Raw genomic sequence first — 25,229 nt, forward strand, 5'->3', positions numbered from 1 at the left:
TCAGGACCAGACTTCAAAGAGAAACTGCTGAGCTTCAGTTCATCTGCAAATTTGACACCATCAGCTCAGGCTTAAACAAAGACTGTGAATGCCTTGCCGACTACGAAACCAGTTTCTCCTCCCTTGGTTTTCACACCTCAACTGCTAGAACAGGGCCTCATCCTCCCTGATTGAACTAACCTTGTTATCTCTAGCTTGCTTGCATATATATACCTGCCCTGGAAATTTCCACTACATGCATCTGATGAAGTGAGTATTCACCCATGAAAGCTCATGCTCCAAAACATCTGTTAGTCTACAAGGTGCCACAGGATTCTTTGCTGCTTTTACAGATCCAGACTAACACAGCTACCCCTCTGATACTTGACAAAATCGAATACTGCAATATTAGATGCTAATCTGGGATGTACCTGTAATTGTTCCACATGGACAGTGCTGCACACTGAATGATTCCAGATTGAAAGAACCTTTCTGCTTGTCTGACTGTAGTGCCAACAGAATGGTATGCAGTACAATTTCAGAGCCTTTGATGCTGCCTTCACATTATTCCTGCCAAATGTACATGAACAGTAAATTCCTTTTGTAGTGAAGTGGAGATTTTTCCCTCCAACCAAACCAAGTCACTCTAAGAAAAGTTTCACAATAAACAGGCAGTACAACCACCACTTCACCTTGAAAAATAGGATCAGTGCCTCTCCACTTCTTGCAGGCACTGAGGGTACTGGTGGTTGGAGGAGGGTCTTTGCAACACCATGCAGTGTCTCCTCTTTCCCCCTGGAACCACTGAAACAATAGCTGGAGCCAGAGTTTCCTCCTTCCACCACTGTTGAAGATAGGGTTGCCAGGTGTCTGGTTTTTGACTGGAATGCCCAGTTGAAAAGGGACCCTGGCAGCTCTGGTCAGCACCACTGACTGGGCAGTTAAAAATCTGGTTGGTGGCACAGGCAGGCTCCCTACCTGGCTCTGTGTGGCTCCTGGGAAGCTGCTGGCATGTTTGGCTCCTTGGCGTAGGGGCAGCCACAGGGGCTCCGCATGCTGCCCTCACCCCAAGCAACAGCTCTGCAGCTCCCATTGGTCAGGAACCATGGCCAATGAGAGCTGTGGGGATGACACCTGCAGACTGGGCACCATGCAGAATCCTCTGGCTGACCCTCCATCTAGGAGCTGGATGTGCCGGGAGCTTCCCAGGAGCTGCCTGACGTAAGTGCCACCCAGAGCTGCACCCACTCCTGCACCCTGCACCCCTTCCCACAACCCAACCCCCTACCCCAGCCCTGAGTACGAGCCCACACTCCCATCTGATACCCAACCCCTGTCTCAGCTCTGAGCCCCCTCCTGCATGCAAACTCCCTCCCAGAGCCTGCATCCCACATCCCCTCCCACATCCTAACCCTCTGCCCCATCCCAGAGCCCTCTCCTGCACCCAAAACCTTCATCCCCTGCCGTACCACAGAGCCCGCACCACCAGCTGGAAGCCTCACCTTCCCCCCCGTACCCCAACCCCCTGCTCCAGCCTGGAATTCCCTCCTGCAACCCAAACTCTTCTGCCCCAGCCCAGAGCCTGCACCCCAGCCAAAGCCTTCACCCCTCCCACACCCCAAACCCCTGCCCCAGACCTAAGACCCCTCCTGCAGTCCAAATTCCTTGGTCCCTGGCTGGAACCTCCTCCTGCACCCCAAACTACTCATCCCCAACCCCTCCACAGAGCCTGCAGCCCCAGCCCAGAGCCTGTACCCCATCCCACACCACAACCCACTGCCTTAGCCCCCTCCCACACTCCAAGCCCCTGCCCCCCATTGCTGTGATAAGGGCATTAGAAATGTCTAAATCAGTGCTTCTCAAACTGTGGGTAAGGACCCCAAAGTGGGTCATTTTTGCTGAAGTCAAAGCCTGAGCCCTGCTGCCCAGGCCGATCTAAATATTCTCATCAACTTCAGTGAGCTTTGGATCACCACCTAATTTAGCTGGTAACTCCCATGTACTGGGCCACAAGTTTAATTAGCAGCCCATCAGCCCAAGCTGTTCTCAGCTCCCACAGAACTCAACTCAATCCTGCAGACACAAATGGCTGTTCCCAACCCTCAGAAATATGTAGCCTTCTGGTAAGTGAGGGAACAAGGAGGGGAAACAGAGCTACTGAGCGGGAGGAGTGTAAGATGTGAAAAGAGTCAGAAGAGTGAAAGAACAGAAAAAAAGGGTATGAAACAAAAAGGAACAGAAATTAAAATAAAGACAAGGAGTGGGGGAGAGAGAGAACAGGCAAAAAAATTGAGAAAGAAAATAATGAGAGAAGGCAATAATATAAAAAAGGGTTTGGAACCAATAACCTGGGTAAAAGACAGCATATATTAGAAAAACAAATGCAACAAAGCTCACTTTCCTTATCAGCTTTCACAAAATGGAAACAAATTATATCCCTTTCCACTATTTTTTTTTGGGTGGGTGGGGGGAAAGGATTACAGGAATCAAATTGAATTTTACTTCAAAAACGCTCAAATTATGGTGGATAACTCATTCTGATCAGGATGTAATGAGTAGGCACAAGGAGACTTTTGTGAATTGGTGGAAGGATGTGTAGGAAGCCTCCTATACAACAAATGTATGGGTTATAAAATACACAGTACATAGTCTGACTGTGACTCAACCTATTAAAGTTATGAATGATCTTCACAGAATGCCAGCAATGTTCATCTGCATCTTTGTGGCTCAGAAATGACACCTCTTCCTCCCACAAAATTTTTGAAGGCTCAAAGATGAAAAAAGAAAAGTAATAGCTGAAGAAACTGCCTGCAAGTAAAGCGTATACATGTATACATAAAAAAGGTCATAGAAATATATTACTCCTTTGGATTATTGGACATAATTCTATTGACTAACAGTCAGAGGGACTAAAAATGGTTTGCGCTATTGCTCTCCCATCTGGTCAGAAGTTTTTACACTACCAGTGGTGACTGGCTAGCAATTCTCTGAGACATGGTCAGATGGGCCCTGTGAACTGACATATAGAACAGCAGTTCTCAACCAGGGGTCCGAGGCCCCCTGGGGGGCTGTGAGCAGGTTTCAGGGGGTCTGCCAAGCAGGGCTGGCATTAGACTCATTGGGGTCAAGGGCTGAAAGCCAAAGCCACATCGCCCCGAGCCCCATCACCTGGGCTTCAAGCTGAAGCCAGAGCAGCTTTGCTTCACGGGGTCCCCTGTGGTGTGAGGCCTAGAGTTGCCAGGCATCCAGAATGCCTGGTTAAAAAGGGACCCTAAAAGGGGTCGTTAAAAGTCCAGTCAGTGGCACAGCGGGGGCCCAGGGCTAAGGCAGGCTCCCTGCTTGCCCTGGCTCCATGTAACTCCTGGAAGTGACTGCCAGGTCCCTGCAGGTCCAGAGTACCACCCGGAATACCGGCTTGGCAACTCCCATTGGCCGAGAACTGCGACCAACAGGAGCTGCAGGCAGTGGCACCTACAGGCACAAATGCAGCACACACTGCGCAGAGCTGCCTGGCCACCCATGCACCTAGAGGCTGCAGGGACCTGGTGGCTGCTTCCTCAGAGCTGTGGTAAATGTCTCCAGGACCCCACATCCACCCCACCCTGAACTGCTGGCCCAGCCCAGAGCCCCCTCCTACATCCAACCCCCTCATCCCTGGCCCCACCTGCAGCCAGAGCCCTCACATGCCCCTCCTGCACCCCAAACCCTTCATCTCCAGCCCCACCCCAGAGTCTGCACCCCCAGCCCAGTGCCCATACCCCATTCTGCACCCCAACCCCCTGTCCCAGCCTGGTGAAAGTGAGTGAGGGTGTGCAAGAGAGAGCAACAGAAGGAGGGAGGGGATGGAGCAGGGCCTCGGAAAAGGGGAATGGCAGGGGTAGGGCAGGGATATTTCATTTTGTGCAATTAGAAAGTTAGCAACCCTAGTCAGGCCCCAGGCAATTGCCCTGCTTCCTACCCCCTAATGCTAGCCCTGGCTTTTATATGCAGAAAAACAGTTTTGTGGCATAGGTGGGACATGGAGTTTTTATAGCACATTATGGGGGCTCAGAAAAAAAAAAAAAAAGCTCTGAGAAACCCTAATACAGAAAACTCATTGAGGTTAATTCTAATACAGAGGGATAGCTGAAATTAAAAAACCTGGAGAATTTGGAGCATTTGAACTATTCCACACATAGGGCACATTCCCTTGCTCTTCTGCTGGTTTTTGCTCTTGGCAGAGCAGTAAAGAGGTCACAAATAAAGTAAGTAATAATCATCACCAGCTAGTCTTAAGGGAGGAAGGTGCACCCAGCAGCATTTTGATTATACACATGTGGTCAGACCTTCAGCTGCTATGAACTAGCACAGATCCAGTGACTTCAATGGGCGGCATGGCCATTTACAACAGATGACAATCTCATCCTTCATCTGTAAATGGATCCACGTGACAAATTTGAAAAAGTTGCCAATACGACATTTACAATATTTATTTTACTTTCAGACATAACCCATCAGGAGAGTCTGAGAACAAGACATATATTATTGAAAACAAGACAGAATAACATCACAGAATATCTAAAAGGCAGTAAATGAAATCCACTGTTATCTCAGTCTACTATGAGTCTCTCCAGCCAGAGCTGCTAGTCAAATCAACACCACCTTGTGGTCAATGGCATCAAAGGATGACAAGAGACCTAAATGAATCACCGTGGACAGCTTTCCTTTGTCCATCTCAAATTGGAGATCATCAGCTAATATGACCAGTGCAGCATTTATACGATACATAGGCTAAAAATCTGATAAGAAACTGGAAAATTTAGTGATGACAGAGTTACCTGGTATTTTGCCTTTACTTAAGGACACATATATGATTTCAGACAATAATGGACTCAATATCTCCCCATTTGATTTTACTAAACACAAGAAACATGGTTCCAACTCACAAATAGCCACACTAAGGTCCCACCACTAGCAAAACTAGTTGAAACTCAAGGTCAGTGGAGATATATTTGTCTCCACCAGACACAATCTGACCCCAGGGACACAGCAAGATGCATCAGAATCTGACTGAACACAGCCAAGAAAAAATACAAAGAATTCATCGAACTGCACATCATCCAGAACAAAAGCACTAGATGAGAACCTTTCTTTGCCTGCATAACAGACACAACATGTTGCATTTGACTTGGCTTGGGAGAACAACGACCAACAGTAACACACTATCCTCCCTCCCACATTTGCATCTGTTGCAGGTCATCAGTATACCAAGGTGATCTGTGAAGATGATCTATGGGAAGGAATCATTTAAAACCCAATGTATCAGTGATGAACAACAACAATCTTCATATTCTACTAGGTCACAAATACAGGAGACTACAATCCTCTATAAACATCTAGAACCCTTCTGGTTCCACTAGTCTCCAGAGATAGACTAGTGAAATGGACACTCCATTCATTACATTAATATAAGTATCCAAGCACTCACATACGCAAAAACAAAGAAAGTCAGATACAATGCTGTATAGTTCACTCCTAATTGTATTTTGTAAAAAAAAAAAATCAAAAAAATCATGGTTTCAATCATAGCCTTGTGCTATGGATCCTGTCGGGCCGGTGCCAAATTATTATGAATTGCTGTGACTGATGTGAATGAATGTGGTAAACATGAGCTGGTATGACTTGGTATGTCTGATCTTGCCAGAGGATTCTGGGAGCAGAATTCTCTTAGCATTAGATGAATGATGAGAAAAATTATTGGAATTGCTGAAACTGCATTTGAATGGTTAATAATGGCTCGAGCTGCATGTATGTTTCAACCTTGAACTCTGGAATATCAGCCAATGGGGACCAGCTCACAAAGCAAAGGAGACATAAAATCATCAGATCAGTGGGTTTGGTGCAAGCTGACGTGAGTCAAAATGACCCTTTCTGGATGACATCATGCTAAGAGCTTAAGCAAATGATTGATGAGAGGGTAAATGTTGATTGAGCTTTGGTCTGGGTCTGTTCTGAAGCCCCTCCTTCCAAAATATTAATTAGAATATACCAGTAATAAACACCCACAGCGCATATTTTTGGAACATGAGACTCCTTTGAGAACAAAAAGGGTATATATGCTAAGCAGAGTAAATTAGCTAAACTAGTGTTTCCCAATTAACCTCTAAAGAGGTTCAAGACTATGAGACAGAAGTCGTCAGGGTAACCAGACCCCGCCTTGAGGGACGTTTGTTGGACTTTAGAATCAGAGGTCGTCAGGGTAACCAATACCCTGCTTCGGAGGGCCTCTGACACACCAAGTACCTGAAAGGGGATAGAAGAGAAGAGAAGAGAAAAAGTCTCCATCTAGAATTGCTAGATATATCTGCTTTGTTTGCCAATCAGGATACTGTGTAAGGCCAATATAGTTACTGAGGGTTTATGGTTGGGGAGCTGAGGCTTACTGAGGGAAGATGTTTGCTCTGTAACCTTACCTGCTTGTGTGATTTTCTCTCAAATAAATTACTGTGCATTAAACATACTGTACCCGAGTCTCTCACTTGTACTGGTAATATCCACCCAGCTGTGGGCCATTAAACATCCATTTCAACAGATCCCAGACAAAGCAGTGAGGAAGTACAAGAGATTATAACCAGAAAAAATGGTTTTTCCAGGGGCCACTTTTTACACTAAGGAAAGTTTCAGCTCTATATTACTGCAAGTTAGTTATACGAAAATGTCATTCTAATGGAAAATCCCTGTACGGCATGGTATATGTTTAAATGGTAAGTTAATTTTATTTTTAAAAAAGTGCTGCTGAGGTGGTTTGGAAAAGGTGGGGAGGAATTTGTCTACTCCATAAGAACAAAAAGAAAAAAAGATTATCTGTCACAAAGCTTTATTCCAATCATTTGCTTCACTGTTAACTTTAATTACACACTATGAACTGTCCTGTAATTATGCAACTTGGGAAACTGCCAATTTTTCCTTTTGAATGTTAAAAGTTCTTTAATTTCTTTCAAAGATTCAGTATTATTTCCATCAGTGAATACCATATATTACATGACTGCACCTTTTAAATGCAGAGACTCTAAGAATTGCAATAGATTTTGTAAGTGGAACATGAAAAACTGCTGTGTACTTTACTGAAGTCACTGATATCACCAAGCCATTAGTTAATTTAAAAAAAAAAAAAAAAAAAGGAAAAATGCTAATTCCACAGCAAACTTAAAAAAAAAAATCCAGAAAGTAGCAAGGAAACATATAATTAGAGACAAATGTGCTTTCTTTATACTAAACAACCTTTTTCTCAAGAGACCCCCAGTCACATTAAATGGTAAACAGACAGTGAAATTCAATGACAATTAACATAAATGTCCAAATGAAAAACCCACAACCAGTTGAAAAACTGACCTGGGGTGGAGAAGAAACAGAGCTGTGTAAACAAAAGAGCACATTCTATTTATTCTAGAGAGAAGTGTCTTGCTGAAATGTAGCCAGCAGAAAGAGAAGGCGGAAGGAGGAAAGGAATCAAAAGGCAAGATGGGAAGGTTGTTCAACTTTATTTGTTTTTAATTATTTCTATTTCAGAATTTCCACAACACCGTTTTCTTGATTCTTTCAAGATACAGTGTTCACCCCCCCACTCCCCAATCTCCTTCTAATAGCCTTGTCACCAGGTCTTCTGCCATTTAATCTCCTAAACTTTGAAGGCTCCTTTTTATTCAGTTCACTAGGCCTCCACCCTTTTATCTCCTTCAAGTATCTACACCAAAACCTTCTGCAAGGCCTACAATCTTAATTCTTCCCTCTTAGGCCATGTCTACACTACAAAAATAAGTTGATCTAATTTATATTAGCATACTCTTCCCTCTTAAGCCATGTCTACACTACAAAAATAAGTTGATCTAATTTACATTAGCATACTGCTGACACAGTAATTACATCACTTGTGTCAGGGGTGCACATCCTCACCAGGAGCGCTTCTGCTGAATTGTGGGATAGTTCCTAAAAAAACAGTAACAGTTGACATAAGCAATGCAGCGTTTACATGGACACTGTGTCAACCAAACTACACTGACTTTGACTCTATGCCACTCATGGAGATGGAGTTATTAAGTAAACATGGGGGGACAGTTGAGTTCGCGGGAGTGAAATTTAACTGTAGACACTTGCATAGGTAGGTCAACATAAGCTGCCTTAAGGGTATGAAGAAAGGCTGAACGAAAGTAACTGGATAAAGAGATCCAGACTCACCCTCAAGATGCGTGCATCAACATCTTCAGCAGCCACATGTTCTTATGAGTACAACCCTGCCTTCCTTACCCATGGCCTTTGTCCATAGGTCTTGTGCAGTTTCTCGCAACTAAGGGTATGTCTATACTGCAGATAGACACGCACAGCTAGCTCCTGCCACCTGAGTCAGGCTGATGGGGCTCAAGCTGTTCCGGCTCGGGTTGCAGCCCAAGCTCTGGGATCCTCCCACCTCACAGGGCCTAAAGTTTGGGCTCCAGCCCAAGCCCAGACATCTACACTCAAATTAAACAATCCTGCAGCCCAAGCTCGCTGCAGGTTTTTAATTGCATTGTAGAAATACCTGAGACTAGCGCCACAGGGTAGGGATGTTGTCTTATTTGTCTGCACTGTGGCACACCTGTTTATAGTGCAGTACGCTTGTTAATTGTGGAATTCTTCTGCTTTAGCTGAAGGCAGAGAGAAGGTGAGGTGGCATCTTTGGGCAGGAAAAAGCTTGAACATTCTGAACACAGAAGCTAGAGATTTTCAGTAGCGATGAGAAAGAACCATACAGCGATTATGCAAATCTCTGCACTCTGCACTCAAACCAGAATACAGAGGTTTGTATAATGCATGGTTAACTATGGACTGAACAAATGTACAGTGATTATGCAAATCTCTCTATTCTAACTGTCTATTGGTTGTAGCATTCTTCTCGGATGCTCTCCCCACACACTCACTCTACTTATTACATACTATTTAATTTTAAACAGAATTGCTTCTCATGGGAAGGAAGGGATCAGGAAGACAGGAGTGGGGCCAGATTATTAATGTTGGGACAAAGCAGCATGGAGCAGTGGGAACAACAGAGACGCAGAGGGAGAAATACTGGGAACCAGAGGACAGGAAGCAAGTGGAAGTAACAACTGGGTAAAGGTGGGCAGGTGAGGTGAGGAATGCAAAAGGAGAAGGAAGCAGAGGCAGGTCAGACCCATGCAGGAAGATCCAACAGGGAGCTGGACAGGAGGAGCATGGCCTGCTGGGATATAGTATAGTGTCTGTCAGCCACAATGGCAAGGAGACGAGTGACATGAAAGGGAGCTGTTTGCCTGTGATCAGAGTTGCAGCACTCCGGGAACACTCCAAACTTTTGATCTCAGATTTGTTCAGGTATGCTGCTTAAAACGGTGAATTGGAACAATGCAGTTCAGTGGGATGAGTACTCTACTGGAAGGATGATCTTGTGATTAAGGCACTGGAATGGAACTCAGAAGTGCTGGGTTCAGTTCCTGGATCTGCTACAGACTCTCTGAGTGAGTTTGGGAAAAATCATTTAATCAACCTGTGCCTCAGTTCCCTATCTATAAAATGAGGATAATAAGTGCTAGCTTTCTGGGGTGTTGTGTGAATAAATTAACTTATATGTGTAGGTACTCAGATACCCTAATAATGGGGACCATATAAGAAGATAGATGGAAGAACAGACATCGCTCGATGAATGGCAATGACTAAACTTGGGACAATTTTAGCAAAAATTCTACATAGTGAAAACAAGCTGAACCAGCATGAAGGGATTTAAGTGATATTTAAACAGAGGTTAATTACGTGTGAAACGCTAAATCCCATTTTTAATATAGTACTTGCAAAATGAAGATGAATATAAGAAAAATAAATGAAATGTAGTGACTATATATATTCAGTAGAAAATGTCCCTCCAATTTTAAAGTCTATTTAGGTTGCTTAAAAATTATGGCCTACTCTCTTAATTGGGATCAGAGGCTGTATATTGGAGTGCCCCAGTAAAGAGTATTCTACTCTAGGGCTCAGATTTTCAAGGGAGTCAGTTGCCTAATTCTCTTTCAAAAATAAAATAGATTTCAACATATAGTCTCTTAGTTGTGTTTCTTTTAAAACCTATTTTCTAATAAGTAATAATGTTTCAATTTCTTTTTTTATACAGAGTTTAATATTCATTGCACTCCATGTTACTGCTGCATTCTTTAATGGCCACATTAGATCTGGGCTGAGAGAGAGAGGTCTTTAAAGGGCAGATCTTATTGTCTCCTATTATGGTGACATTCTGCTTATGGGTCATCATTGGACTAGATGTCAGCATGCCCTTTGCAAACCTCTCAAGGCTTTGGCATTATTCTGTTTTATTCAAAGCTGTAGGTTAATGAACATAATTTAAAATTCACTTTTAAATGGAGCTTTCCACATACCATATTTCATAGTCTTCTTGGAATTTTTTTTTTAAACTAACATTGATATATATGCCTATTGTTTTTCTTCTTGTATTTAGTCTTCTTTAAATAGGTCTCCTCTTCTCTGCAATTGTGCCATTTAGCTGTGCCAGCTATCTCAGGAATATTTAATGACTTTCAGGACTTCCACTTTATTGATTTTCTCATCCTCCACTCACTTATAGTAGGTAGGCTTATAGAGGGCAAAATATTCAGTTTCAGGAATATAAAGATCAGGATGTTCACATGCTGAGATTATTGTCTGTTAAATGCCTCTGTACATAAGGACACAACATATAACTCATTGCTATCAAACTGTTTTTAGAATAACTAAGGTAGGAGGAAGAGTGGGCAGGAACTGGTGGGTAGGAGTGGTGTGTGCAGAGTGAATCATGCTCCAGCTCTCCCTGCATCCAAATAAAATACATCATTTCCAATAGCTTCCTAGCAGGAGTACCTTAATCCCTAGGACACTGTTGATAAGGTCAGTTGACAAGGCGTATTAGACGCACTAGAGGAATCTTTATTAGGGAGATACGGTCAGTTTTTGGCAGGGTTAATGGCATGGAGCCAGACAGACAATTCTGCTTCTTGAGAAAAAAAAGGAAGAAAATCTGCATATTTTTAACAGAATCTTTCAGATTGGACTTCACACATAACACAGGGCATAAACTTATTTTCCCCCTTCCTTTGCAGGTCACTCTACAAAACATAAAGGCCATTAATACTACTTGAATCAGACATACAACATTGGAGCATTCACGCAAAGCTTTCACAGAAAGCTGTGGTGTTCTGTGCCCTGTGGCTTTCTGTTCAGTTGTTAATTACTCTTTGAGATGTCAGGATCCCATCTGTTTTCCTGGAATTATGATTTAAAAATATGAAATAATCTGTGTGAGCTGTGAAACTAAAACGTGTGAAGTGTGAAAGAACCCTTACCCGGATATATGCATCCTGGTGGTGTTTGGCAAAGTACAGCATGTTGTCAAGGGCTAGCATTCCTGGAGGGGTTTGTGTAAAATCCATTGCTGGGTTTACATGATTCTGTGAAAAAGAGAAAAGGTTTACATTATAAATATCTGCACAAAAGCCATCACCCTCATTATTATTATTCATTTGTACTACCATACTGCCTAGAACCCCCGTCACGGACCAGCACTCCACTGTAGACCACTGCATAAATACAGACCAAGGAGATGGTCCATGCCCTGAAGAGCTCACAGTCTAAAGACACTTACTATCCTTGGCATGTTAATCACTTAGTTTTATAATTATACAAGGTTGACTTTTCAAATGCAGAAATGACTTAGGAGCACAAATCCCACAGAAAGTCAAAGGGACTTGTGCTCCTAAGTCATCTAGGTGCTTCTGAATATCCAGCCCATAGCATTATTTCTTACATTTAATAAACATATATGGATAAATACATATGTGTATATACTAACATATACCGGTATGTCTAACAATACAATACCTATGGCAGGGGTTCTCAACCTTTTTCTGAGGTCCACCCAACATGCTATAAAAACTCCATGGCCCACCTGTGTCACAATAATGGGTTTTCTGCATATAAAAGCCAGGGCCAGCGTTAGGGGGTAGCAAGCAGGCCAATTGCCGGGGGGTGGGGGGGGAATTACATTGCTCAGGCTTCAGTTTCAGTCTCAGGAGGTGGGGCTCAGGCTTCAACCCCATGCGGCAGGGCTTCAGCTTTCTGCCTTGGGCCCCAGTGAGTCTAATGCTGACCCTGCTTGATGGTCCCCGAAACCTGCTCATGGCATCCCAGGGGGCCTCGGACACCTGGTTGAGAACCACTGACCTATAGGACTATATCAAAGATGTAATGAAGATAAGTGAAAGTTACTTAGTTCAGTAGGTAATGCTTAAGATAGATTAACTGTGTTGGCTCTCATAACCTTCTGCACATAAAGGGTCATGAGGAGAGCTGTGCAAATTTTAGCAGCTTCGCTTTGCAGGGGTTCTTGTACGCATTTTCTCAGGCTTCTGAATTTCTGCACATCTGAATTTCAAATTTGTGCTTGGGTTTTGAATGAATCCAAAAACACTCAGCAAAACACAGTTGAAACCAGTTGGCAACTTCCAGACCAAACTGCAAAAACCTTTAATTCCACATGCTTTGGATGCAAAACCACAAATCTGTGCAGGTTTGCTAGTGAATCTTTTGATTAAGGAGATATGAAATGTATGTTTTAATTAAGTTCCATGGAATTCAAGGCTTATGTAAATGTGAACATTTGCAGAGTTCTAGACAACAGTACTTCATAGCTCTTAAAAGTAACTTTTTCAAGCTTCTCACAAAGGATAGAATGTCAGGGTTGGAAGGGACCTCAGGAGGTCATCTAGTCCAACCCCCTGCTCAATGTAGGACCAATCTCCAGACAGATTTTTTGCCCCAGAACCCTAAGTGGCCCCCTCAAGGATTGAACTCACAACCCTGGATTTAGCGGGCCAATGCTCAAACCACTGAGCTATCCCTCCCCTGAGAGTATAAGGCTATCTGAAATTCTTGTTTTTCATCACACACAGTCTCATTAGGACCTCCTTTTCAGTGTCTTTGGGCTTGTCTGCACTTAAAACGATGCATCTGCACTGCTGTAGCATGTAAGTGAAGATGTTACCTTCACTGGTGCGGTTCTCCTATTGGTGCAGGTTCTCCAAATCCCTGAGTCTACCCCAGGGGCTAAGTTGATTTAACTGCATCACTCAGGGTTGTTGATTTTTCACATCCTGCGTAACATAGTTATGCCAACCTAATTACCTGGTGAAGACCAGGCCTTCATTTCCAACATTCTAACATACAGAAGTGTCCCCAGTCACTCAGAAACAGCATTTTCATTGTACACGACCCAGCTGAAAGAGGTTTTAAAAGTGCATTTATGATCACAAAAGTGATTGTAACAACGACAGAATTCCTATTCCACTAATCGACTCCCTGCGTTTACTCAGTCTCATCCACTTACTTCACTGATTTTACTTCTATTGGCCCAGAACAGCCAATAAAGCTTTTAGAGATTGAGATGGGATTCTACTCCTTTTCTCACATCAACAGAATTGTTAACTAATTTCCATCTGGAGAACCTCTTACTTGTAGATGTATGTGAGTAGAAACACTAGCAAGAGGAAACTACACAAAAATAGTTATCTTGTTGCTTTAAGAGACAGACTGAACTTGAATCAGGCTCACACCTCTAGCCAGGGAAAATTGACACACAAACCTATATTCAAACATTTAGTTATTTTATGCTGAGTAAGGGGCAGGTTGATCAAAGGGGCATTTGAAATGCTAGATTTTAAAGAGGGATCTGGGGAATTCCTCTGGAACTAGATGAGAAGCAGGAAGGAGGAAAGCTTACAAGATATAAGGGACAATAGCCTTTATATGGAGAATTCAGACTATTACAAAAGCTGTCTGAAATTTTTCAAAATTCAAATTTTTTCAACAAATTTTTCTTTGAATTTTAGAATATCGATTAAAAATTGGGACAAAATACTCAGGACAATGAAGTCCTGCTTTTCACCAGCTCTAACTATTACACTTTCCCCCAAGTGATATATCTGAGCAAATATTGTATTGCTGAAATGCTGGTATAAATAATCTCAACTAGCATTCCTGCTATGGTACCAAATTCTTTCTCACCATTAACATAACAAAGAGTCAGATACTATGAAGGACCGTGGAAGTTGACGACAGGGGAGAGAAAACCAAGCAACATGACTTAGGGTGGTTGAAAGGGCCAGATGGGGAAAAGATGGGAGAAAGACGGGGATGTATAACACTCATTGCCCAGACAGTGATATTAGCTAAATCTAAAAGGAACATACCTAGATGAGCTCTGCAGAATTCCTGAATAGGAGTATGTCTAGATTGCAATAAAACACCCGTGGCTGGCCCGTATCAGCTGACTCTAGCTCAGACTGTGGGGCTATAAAACTGCAATGTAGATGTCATGGGACCCCATGATGGGGGAGGGTCCCCGAGCTCAGACCATAATATAGTCATAGTCCACGGAACACATCTTGGGTATGTCTACATTGTAACAAAACACTCTGTCCAGCCTGAGCCCAGATATCTGCTTTGCAATTTTATAGTCCCACAGCCTGAACTCAAGTCATTGGACACAGGCCAGACGGGGGTGTTTTATTGCAGTATAGACATAGCCAAGATGTGTTCTGTAGACTGATTCCAATGTTTAAATCTGATCTCTCTGTGTTTTTAATACATTTTGTTTTGATTCAGACCTCTTGAATCTCAGGGCTCCTTTACACACTTCTTCTTTAACCAATTAGTTAAAGTGGCACAATTCCCCTACAATGGGCACAGTAATACCAGTATAAAGGAACTTATAGCACTATAGCTTATTTTGGTACATTTATGAAATTAAGCTATACTGACATAAGCTCCTTTATACAGGTATAACTGGAGAGGAGTTGTGCCACTTTAACTATATCAGTGTGTAAATCAACAGGGTTAAAACTGGTACAAGAACTGCATATAGACCTGCCCTGCTGTTTGCAATTTCACACAGACTGCAATGGGAAGGCAAAACAGACTTCCACCTGTAAGAAGAGGTAATGAAAGCAGCGTGTCTGTAGCCTACCCTGCCTGGGACATGCATTAGAGAGTCCTCTCCTGGAATGTATGTCTCTTGCAAGGCTGGGTTGGGCAGACACACAGGAAACATCTATTGTACCCTGCACAATAACTAAGTTTAAGGGACAAATTATAACAGTGAACATCTCAGCTGCACCTCCTCTACACGTACAACACTCTGCAAGTGGAGAAGAATGATATGCAAGCCATAGGGAACACAATTTGACCTTCGGATCCCTGGCTGATAGTTGGGGGAGGGGGACATCTTTGTACTGATAAACTAAGCACATTTAATAGGAAAGGAAACTGTGCAATGCCATTTTGACAAACATTTTTCAGAGTATAACTGCATTTTAGGCTAAGTGCTATACACAATTCTCTTCTCTTTGTCTTCAGCTCTAGGGTAGACAAAATAAATGTGGATAAAATACCCTTTCTTGGCAAGCATACAGTACAACAGTAGATCCAGTCCATTTTCTTTAGCGGTTAGCATTTCTTTTTTTGGTATCTACAATGTTAAAACCAACTAATAAGAAGTCAAATAAACATACATTATACACAAATAGCTTATATAGATGAAATTCCTAGCCTGGTTCGGTGATCTTAAGTGATATGGAGATCACAGAAAAGAAATTATAAGAACAGAAATCTCACCATGGCTCATTTCTCCAGACAGTGTCTCTTGGCACTGCTTGTTCAGCCAGAAAGCCAGACCGCCATCACTCATCATTTCTCTTTTGTTTGAGTCAAACCATATGCCTACCTAAACTGTGGATCCTAATTTTTAAGTTCTCTCCTCCTATAAAACTAGGATCCTCAGCTGCCGTAAATCACAGATCAGTGGAGCAACACCAACTGACAACAGCTGATGGAATGTACGGTGTGTATGAAACAATACATTTTATTTTCAATTCTTCAGCAAATCAAAAAACAAAATAACTGACATTTTATTAAAACATTATGATCTCCTTCTCTGAACATGTTTTGAATGTTTATGGTTGAAAATATAAATCCCTCAAAAAGAGGGTTAAAATAAAGATACCAAACTAAACTATCTAAAATATTGTCATGAATAATTTTAAAAGTATCCAAGCCCTCAATCTATGACATAATCTATTAAAAACATGAGTCACAATGTCCAAGGGCAAACGAACTACATCTGTTTAGTATAAAGTCTGGTATATTTCACTCATTGTAGAGAATCAAGAATGGGAAATGCATAAGGAACTGATTTGCTTTGTAGTCTAAAGAAGTTTAGTTCATTTATAACTTTTTCATAACAGACTGAAGAACAGTTACATATCTTTCAGTATCTGAGCAGCACGTGCCAACTATAGCTACTGTACTAGATATGCTAAAAAATTAGAATCATTGAGCATTTGCTACCCAGCCACAGATTCAGGCACAATGCTGTTTGGGTATGCCATCTTTTGGAGGGAATGTAAATCCCAAATAGAAATGTGTGGCTGGAAAAGACCTTGAGGGGTTATCTAGTCTAACTGCCAGCACTGAGGCAGGACCAAATATTCCTAGACCATCTCTGACAGGTGTTTGTCGAACCGGTTCTTAAAAAACTTTTGTGATAGGGATTCTATAACCTCTCTTGGAAGCCTATTCCAGAACTTAACTTCTCTTATTAAAAAGTTTTTCCTACTATCTCAACTAAATCTCCATTTCTGCAAATTAAGCCTATTACTTCTATTCCTACCTTCAGCGGACATGGAGAACAACTGATTTTCATTCTTTTTATAACAGCCCTTAACATATCTGAAGACATATCAGGTACCCCCTCCATCTTCTTTTCTTAAGATTAAAGATGCCCAGTTGTTGTTTTTTTAAACCTTTTCTCACAGGCCTAATTTTTCTAAACATGTTATCATTTTTGTTGCATTCCTCTGGATTGTCTCACAATTTGTCCACATCTTTCCTAAAGTGTGGCACCCAGAATTGGAGACAGTACTCCAGCTGAGGCCTCACCAGTGCTAAGTGAAGCAGGACAATTACCTCCCTTATCTTACACGCAACACTCCTGTTAATATACCACAGAATGATATTAGCCTTTTTTGCAACTGCATCACTTAGCTGAGTAATATTCAATTTGTTATCCACTATGATCCCTCGATCCTTTCCAGCAGTACTACCACCTGGCCAGTTATTCTCCATTCTGTACTTGTGTATTTGATTTTTCCTTTCTAAGTGAAGTACTTTGTGCTTATCTTTACTGAATTTCATCTTGTTGGTTTCAGACCAATTCTCCTGCTTTTCAAGGTTCTTTTGAATCAGCCATGGTGTGGACACATGACTCTTTTTCCTGTACAGAAGTCATGGGCAAAGTTCAACAGTTGACATTTCTGTGGCCTCTCATACCATAAAATAGCAATGGCCTTCCTTTCACTAAAACCATTCAAGAACATACCATAGCAAACAATCCTGCACTGGGTGGGGGCAAGAAAGCCTAGATGAACTAATGGGAAATTTCCACATTAATTCCTATTATTCTAAAAAGACAGAGGAGATGATGGGGGAAATGAAGTCTGCTCGTGTATATGAAATGCCTAATTTCTAACTTTTCTTGTGGTAGTCACCAAACTATTAGGATTCAAGGAGGGAGGAGTACTGGCCTTGGATTCAGGAGATGTGGGGTCTATTTCCTCCTCTATATCCGGCTCCCTGAATGACCTCAGGCAAGTCACTTGGGGGAAGATCTTCTCCTGGCTTCTTGTGGTCATTAAAAACCGCACAGTGTGTTTCACAAGATTAGAGTTATTCTGGATAAACTCCAATTGGAGTAATTACATTCAACCTACATAAAGTTTTCCTGTAATTCTAGTTGGATAAAGCATTATTTGTTTTCTGTCCTAAACTGTTGTATTGTGCTACTGGTTGCTTTTTAAAAGCAGCCACCTTCCACCCAAGAGGTGGATATATTTCAGTGTCAGGAGTATCCTCATACATGGCATAATAGTGTATATGGTACAGCATAATAACGGTGTACTGTCTATTGGCAACTGTTGACTTTTGAATGGTGACCACTATTTCCTTATTTTACTCCTAACCATGTTCTTACATTTTTTCATGCTGTAGTGTATAAGCAATGTTAAATTTGAATGTGGGGATCGGGGGGGTGTGGAGCCTTGCAAACTGGCTGTGAGAGGTGTTGGATCCCGTTACCACTATTCTCCATATGAAGACCAGACTTGAGTTTTCCCCAGCTCAAAGAATACAAGTTATTTGATGGGAACACAGGGAGAGATGGAGGACCTTGAGTCTCCCCCTCAAAGACCAGCAATAGGGTTGTGTCCAGGAAAGAAGCTGGAGCCCCTTGGGAAAGTCATTATATAGTCAGAGTCTCACAAAATTTGGATAGCTTTTATGTAAGAGTCCAATCTGGTGAATGCTTACCTGAACAAAACCACTAAACCTTTAAAGCTGAATGTTATCAGTTATGACTGGAGGTGGCTCAAAGTTTTCCACAGAGAAAAAAACAGTATTTTCTGAAAAATGTTGGTGAAAATTACCCATTTTCTAGCTAGCACTTGCTGTGATTTCTGTGAGACAGAACTGGTCATCTGCCCCAACCCTGAATAGCTTCTGCTATACATTTCCTCTTTCTTTTGTATCTAAACAATTCTCCAGGGATAGAAAGGAAAACAGGATAATCAATTAGCTCTGAATTGCTGGTGCACCAAAGTTAAAATCTTCCTTAGGTCAAATGTGAAAATTAGATTGGCAAATACATGGCCACCAGTTGATCTTTGCTCAAGAAGAATTCTGAACAGAGATGGTATGAATGTGGCAAATTAGGTATATGGAACATTGACATAATTGAGTAGGGAACATTTCACAGTGACTGACTCGTTCTAAAAATATCAGTGAATACCATGCCCCATACCTGAGCCTTTTCCTAATTACTTCCCACCTCTTCTAAACAAAGAATTTCCATATCTTCGCTTTAACAGAGTAATTATTTTAACCAACAAATGTGTGTACACAGAAAGTACTACACAGAAAATATATTTGTGAGGAGGTATTCGATTAAAGTTCTTAAGGAGGAGAAACTGAGACTTTTAATTTAACTGTACCATATTTAAAGAGGTTAGTCACAAGTTTCACAATACAATTTAAGGAGATAGGACAATGGTATCAGGGTTTTTAACTGCCAACATTCTAGAAAAATGAAACTGAGAAATATCAAGGAGAACATTCTTTTTATTCTCTCTCAAAATGTGTATGTTGATATTACCAAGCTTTCTCTAATTTTTGCATTCTCCCACAGTAACATTGTAGACAAAGGGAGAATTTACCTGGAGGACCGCTGAATGAAAATACAACGTATCTTGAGTCAGATGTCTCTAAACTTAAAACTCAAGAGGCTCGTTTACTAATTAAAATTGTATATTTTTAAAATCATTAAAATACTTTTAGCATGAGTCATTATATGATAAACACACAATCTAATAAACTCCCCTATGTTTCTATTAGCTAAATTTTTAACATGGACTTGCAAAATTGTTTGCCCACTTGCACAGGGTTTTCAGGGGGGATGGAGGTCTGGAGGCGGTTTGCTAGCAAGTAAAACATTGTTCATTCTTTCAGTATCATCATGCAGGTAAAGGGTGTACCTGGGCTGGTAAATTTTTATGATGGATTTGTAAGCCTTATTAATAACATGCATATGCTATTGTCTAAAAATAAAACTTACTTGAATAGATCTAATGCATGCAACTGTCTTTCTTAACAGATTTTGGACTCATCAATTCAACAGACCTGTCAATCTGCAAATAAATTATGACCTCTCTCCAGCATCTCCTCTCTCTCAAAACAAAACAACCCCACTCTATACCCAAAATAAAACAAAAATACTTTTTGAAATCTGACCCCTGTGATAAACTCAGGACAGACAGCTGGAAAAGGGTCCAGTCTGTGTACTGAAGAACTGTAAGCTGTGTGTACCATCCTCTGGGGTAAGAAAAGCTGTTTGATTCAGCTCTTGCTTAGTCTAAAAGTTTAGGATTATGAATGCGTGTTTATTTTCTTAAGATAACTATTTCTGACCTGTATGCCTACCACTTATAATCACCTTAAATCTATCTTTTTGTAGTTAATATACTTATTTTAATATTTTATCCTTACCAGTGATTTTATCTAAAGCGCTTGGGAAGTCTGCTCAAGTTAGAAAGGCTGGTACATATCCACTTTCCTTTGACAAAGTGGCAAACTATATAACAAACTTACACTGGCCAATGCAAGATGGTACAGTTTTCGGGTGCAAGATTGGGAGCTAGGGGGTATTGGCTGGAGCCTCCCTATCGATGGTTCATGAGTGGCTGGGAGATCATTAATGCAACTCAGTTGAGTGTGCCCCTACCAATGGGTGGCTGTCAGCATGCAATGCCTGTCAGACCCTTGTAGCTTGACATCAGCATCACAGTGTGATAGGCAGCACAGGTTGGTGTGTAAGGAGGGCTAAGTAGACCCACAACCCAGATTGCACCCCAGGGACCTTGTTACACTGGGTCTTGATTTCTAAGCGTACTGGCTATAACAGAACTTTTTAAACAAAAAGGAACAGAAAATGGACTTTGTGCCATTGCGCTGCCATGTCTTCTCATTTATGATATAACTCCTAATCACCTCTTTGGGTTTCTTTTAGAAAGCAGTTGGCTGACTTTTAAAATCTAACAGGCACTAAGCACTCCATCTGAACTCGTGGCTTTTTGATATTTAAAACAGAACAGGTTTCAATACAAGTGAGATTAACATTTAAGAAGTGGATACAGCTCATAATAGTCTCGTGTTTAAAATGAATCAAGGGTTCATCTCCATTACAATTACTTTTCCTCTCTTTGGCTTCAAGAAGCATCACTAAACATCTCAGACTCCACTGAACTCAGCAGAGTAGCTAAGACCTGGCCTATATGCAGTTTTTGTGCAGGTATAACTCCTTTGGTTAGGCGTGTGTTGACACTAATACAACACCCTCATGTGGATGCACTTATTCCAGTATAAAGGCACCTTATACCAGTACAGTATGTTCCCCTTCCTATATGGAAATAGCTATACAATATAAGCCCCTTTAGACCAATAGAGCTGTGTCCACATTAGGAGGTTGTACTGCTTCAACTATACTGATATAAAGTAGTACAGCTTTTGTGTGTAGACAAGGCTTAACATATCAATCGCTCTACTGTCTGAACTGAATAATTAGCAGAGGAGGATGGGGAAGGGGGCGTAAATTAGTTAGACCCAGGGGGATTTTCCTCCATACGTGACTTAAACTACATTCTGTTTGCTTTAATCTGGCACATCCCTGAGACAAAATTTGTTCCTTAGAGATATGTTTACAAGCCAATGATTAATGTAAACATACAGACAGAGTTGTCCCTGTTTACAGGAGGGATTGGGAGTGTGGGAGATGAATTCCGATGGAGAGGAAAGGATTCCCTATTCTTCCTTTCAGTACAAAACCACTCAGGGTTTTGACTGTGATCCCACAAACTTGAAGCCAGTAGGGTGTAAGGAAAACAATAATAACGTACAGAACGTCACACAAATATCCAGCAGGATTGCAACTGAGCTGAATTCTATGTAACTTGAGCCCTGCCTACCTTAGAGACTGCCTCTCTCCCTGTGCGTGTCTGGGGAAAGTTGATCAAAGATACAGCTATAACACAAGTCCTCTGCAAAAGGGATATGTCTGCATATATGGTTCAGTAAAGTCGTAGTTATGCATCCTGATGCATTGATGTAGTTCCTAACCTCCTGCCCATACACACACCTCTAGTTTAAATGGCTGTTTGGCAGGAGTCCTCAGCTTTGGAATCTACTTTGACCCCTAGCATCATTTGTGTTTAATACAAGACCTATCTGTTTTTGCAAGCTTTTCCAAGGGAAAGGAATGGGGTCACATAGAGGTCCAGGATGGATGGGCTGGATAAAAGTTTTTTGTTGACATCGAAAGCCATTTGTAAAATGTTGTGTTTCATTATTCTGAGTTTAGAATGTGCAGTAAGAGATTATTGATTAGTGCACTGTAAAAATATAAACAAAACAATCCGAATGATAAATCATTCCTCATTCTCTCATCCAAGAAAATGTATGCTACAGAGCTTCAACTCATAAGCATAACTTAAATGACCACCAAAATCAAATCTGCTACTATGCACAATATGAGCTGAACCAAGGATGGAAAACTAAAACATATACAAATATTTTGAATAATAAAATGTATTTGACTTCCCTATCTTAAAGGCACATTGAAAGATTCTTTGCTCTGGTCCCAATCTGGCATTCTGTTTCAACTTGCTACAGCTGATGCCGTCATAAATGTGCCATAGTAAATAGTTACTATAGATGAGAGTATCCACCATCAGCAATAGCAGAGGAAACAGAAAGGGAGGAAATGAGGCAAAATTATTTTGTTTTAAACTATATTTATTTGCAATATTTAGATGACCATAATGAACAAGAACTAAACCTTGGCACAACCAAAAAAAGGAAGGTTACTTAAGTTATGGTAAATGGATGCAAGGGTTCGTCTCCATTTTGAGATGCGTGGTCCCTGATGGTATTTACTGTGAGATGAGCACACGTTCTATGCGCTTGACACCAGAAGCTCTTCAATAGCAGTATACATTGATCTGTGCCTGCTCCCTTCACTTCTTTGTGCTTCAAATCAACGGTATAAGAGGGTGGATGGGGGAGGGTCTCTCCATTTCCAGCTCTTCCACAAATCAAGAGCGGATCCGAGCAAAAGGGAAGGAGGGTGGATGGTGAATACCCATAGGGACCATATGTCTCCAAGAATTCCAGTTACTATAAGGTAAGTAACCTTCCTTTCTTCTTTGAGTGATGGTCCTTATAGGTACTCAGTAGGCAGATTCCCAAGCAATGCTCATTGAGGAGGAGGGTGTAAGGAAGTGCTCTGAACCACAGATCATAGGATGGCTGAACCAAAGGACGCAGCTTTAGCAGAAGCTTGAATGAGGGCACAATGCCTAGTTAATGTATCAATGGAACCCCATTCTGGAGCTGGAATTCCTTGCAGGGAAGCTACCTAAGCAGCCTGAGCTCTTGCTGACAGACTGTGGAGAAGAGAGCCCCATAAATTCATAACAGGTGGAAATCCATATACACAGTCTTTGGGAAGAGATTGCTTCCCCTTTCATTCTTTCAGTGATGATGATGAATAACTTTGGAGACATCCAGAAAGGCTTTGTCCTGTACAGCTAAAAGGCTAGAGTCCTGCATACTCTAGGGACTGGAGTCTCCCTTCCTCTCTATTACTGTGAGGCTTTGGTTAGAAGATGGGCAGATGAATGGTCTGATTCAGGTGAAATCCAGAAGGGACCTCAGTGTTCATCTCTGTAATTAAAATGCAATGATTAGAATATCTTTTATGATAACACTGGTGTTTCCTTTTAAAGAGGAGGAAGAAAATCATTAAATGAATATACAAGAAACTACTGCAACAAAATGAACATAAAATAATAATAATTAGAATTTGCCTATGGTTATGATTCTGTCAGGAACTCACAAGGGAAATATACAGGATATTGCTGCACTTCATCACTCAGATGATTCTGGGTACAATTTTGAATCGATGAATCCTCTCTCTCTCCCTCCACCCCCTCCATTTGTATTGTGGTAGCATCAAGGAGCCTAAGTGATGGACTAGGGCCCTACTGATCTAGGCATCATACAAACAGAACCTAAAAAAGACACTAGCCATTAATGCAGCGAGTTATTCTTTTCATAGAACTGAATGGACTCTGATGACTGTGATGAGAGTGGGTAGAAAGGTGGGGATACTTGATGCAGATGTTCTAAGCTAGTAGAGAACAATGAGATCTGTGAAACACATCCAACATCAGTTAATTAAAAAATTGGCAGAAATCTTTTTCCCAGCTCCCTTCAGAGACCTCTGCAAAATAAATGATAGTTGTTTTTTCTTTGGCTTTTTTTTCTCAGCAAGCTGACACTGCAGCTGTGAGCAAAAGGAATGGGTCTCATTGTATTTGGTTCAAATGAAAGTTCAGAGATGTGTCAGCCTTGTGCTTGCAAATGCTCCACTTCAAAATGAATTGGCCATGTGAATTTACCAGGTGCCTAGGAGATACACATACTAGCTGTCAAAACTCAGCACCAGGAGACCAAGTCAAAATGTCATCCATGGCTAGGCATATAGACCCAAGATCCCAAGGGTAACAAAGTGCACTGGCAGCACAGAACTGCGATTTACACAGTGCCATTTGTTTTATTATCTGTAACCAGGTCAAGCTTCCAATAACCAAGGAAAACAGACTGAAAACTATCCTACAACAAAGTAACTGTCAACAACTCTGATAGCCTATCTGTGGTCTTAAGTCACTATATGAATAGCTCTACAGTCAAATCTTTGTCTCCTATCTAAGTACAAGCAGCCAAGCTTAGCACAATAAGTGGTTGCATGGGGGTTGGAGGAAAGAATACTGCCCCTATTCTTGGAGCAGTAGTCTTGGAGCAACCACTACTACAGTCCTGAGGTGGCAATAGCCTATGCCCATCCCGCACACACATATTCAGAGGGTAAAGGCTGATGGATCCATTTATTACTGGATTCAACTAGACTTATCTCCAGTTCTCTCCTGGCCCACTATATGAGAATGCAGAAAGCCCCCCAAGCAGATCTTGGCTCTGCAATAAACCTTTTACATGGAGTCACAGGCTAGCTGGCCCTTTAAGGCAAGATAGGCTCAGCCTAGTCTGTGGCCTAGCAGTCTGTGGCCTACCTGTCAGTCCCGCCCCTTGATTTAGAAGTGTAGAGGCAACGATTAATCCCGGCACATTGTAATGGAGTTATAGTAACTGACCTCACCTGCAGGGGACTACTTAGAGTGGAACTCAGCTGAGCGGAGAAGACCTGGGAGAAAGGAGTTAGGGAGCTGCCCCTCATTCTGAGAGAGGTCTGGGGTAGACACACTGAGAAAGGCTACAGGGATAGAACTGACCCTTGTAGTAGGTAATTTGAGACAAAACCCAGGGAGCGACTGCAAAGGAGGCAGGACTCTCCTTGGAGAGAAACCCACAGGGGGCACAGTTAGTGCCCACAACAGGTGGAAGAGACCCAGGGGAGCAGATTAGGCTCCATGGAAGGGAGTCCTGAGACAGGGTTTGTAACTGGAAGGAGTAGACTTCAGTAGCGCAAAGGGGTAGAAGAATTATTC

The 25,229-nt window shown here is 41.8% G+C and overlaps 1 protein-coding gene across 1 annotated transcript in view; it reads right to left on the minus strand.

Moving 5' to 3' along the window:
• ELMO1 (engulfment and cell motility 1) overlaps positions 1 to 25,229 on the minus strand; it is a 472,781-nt gene that overhangs the window by 224,817 nt on the left and 222,735 nt on the right. Inside the window, exon 14 of the mRNA XM_032785439.2 lies at positions 11,355 to 11,459. Within this exon, the coding sequence (XP_032641330.1) occupies positions 11,355 to 11,459 (105 nt within the window). The remainder of the gene's footprint in view (positions 1 to 11,354; positions 11,460 to 25,229) is intronic.

This window comes from Chelonoidis abingdonii, chromosome 2 (assembly GCF_003597395.2).
Source record: "Chelonoidis abingdonii isolate Lonesome George chromosome 2, CheloAbing_2.0, whole genome shotgun sequence".
Classification (NCBI taxonomy): Eukaryota; Metazoa; Chordata; order Testudines; family Testudinidae; genus Chelonoidis; species Chelonoidis abingdonii.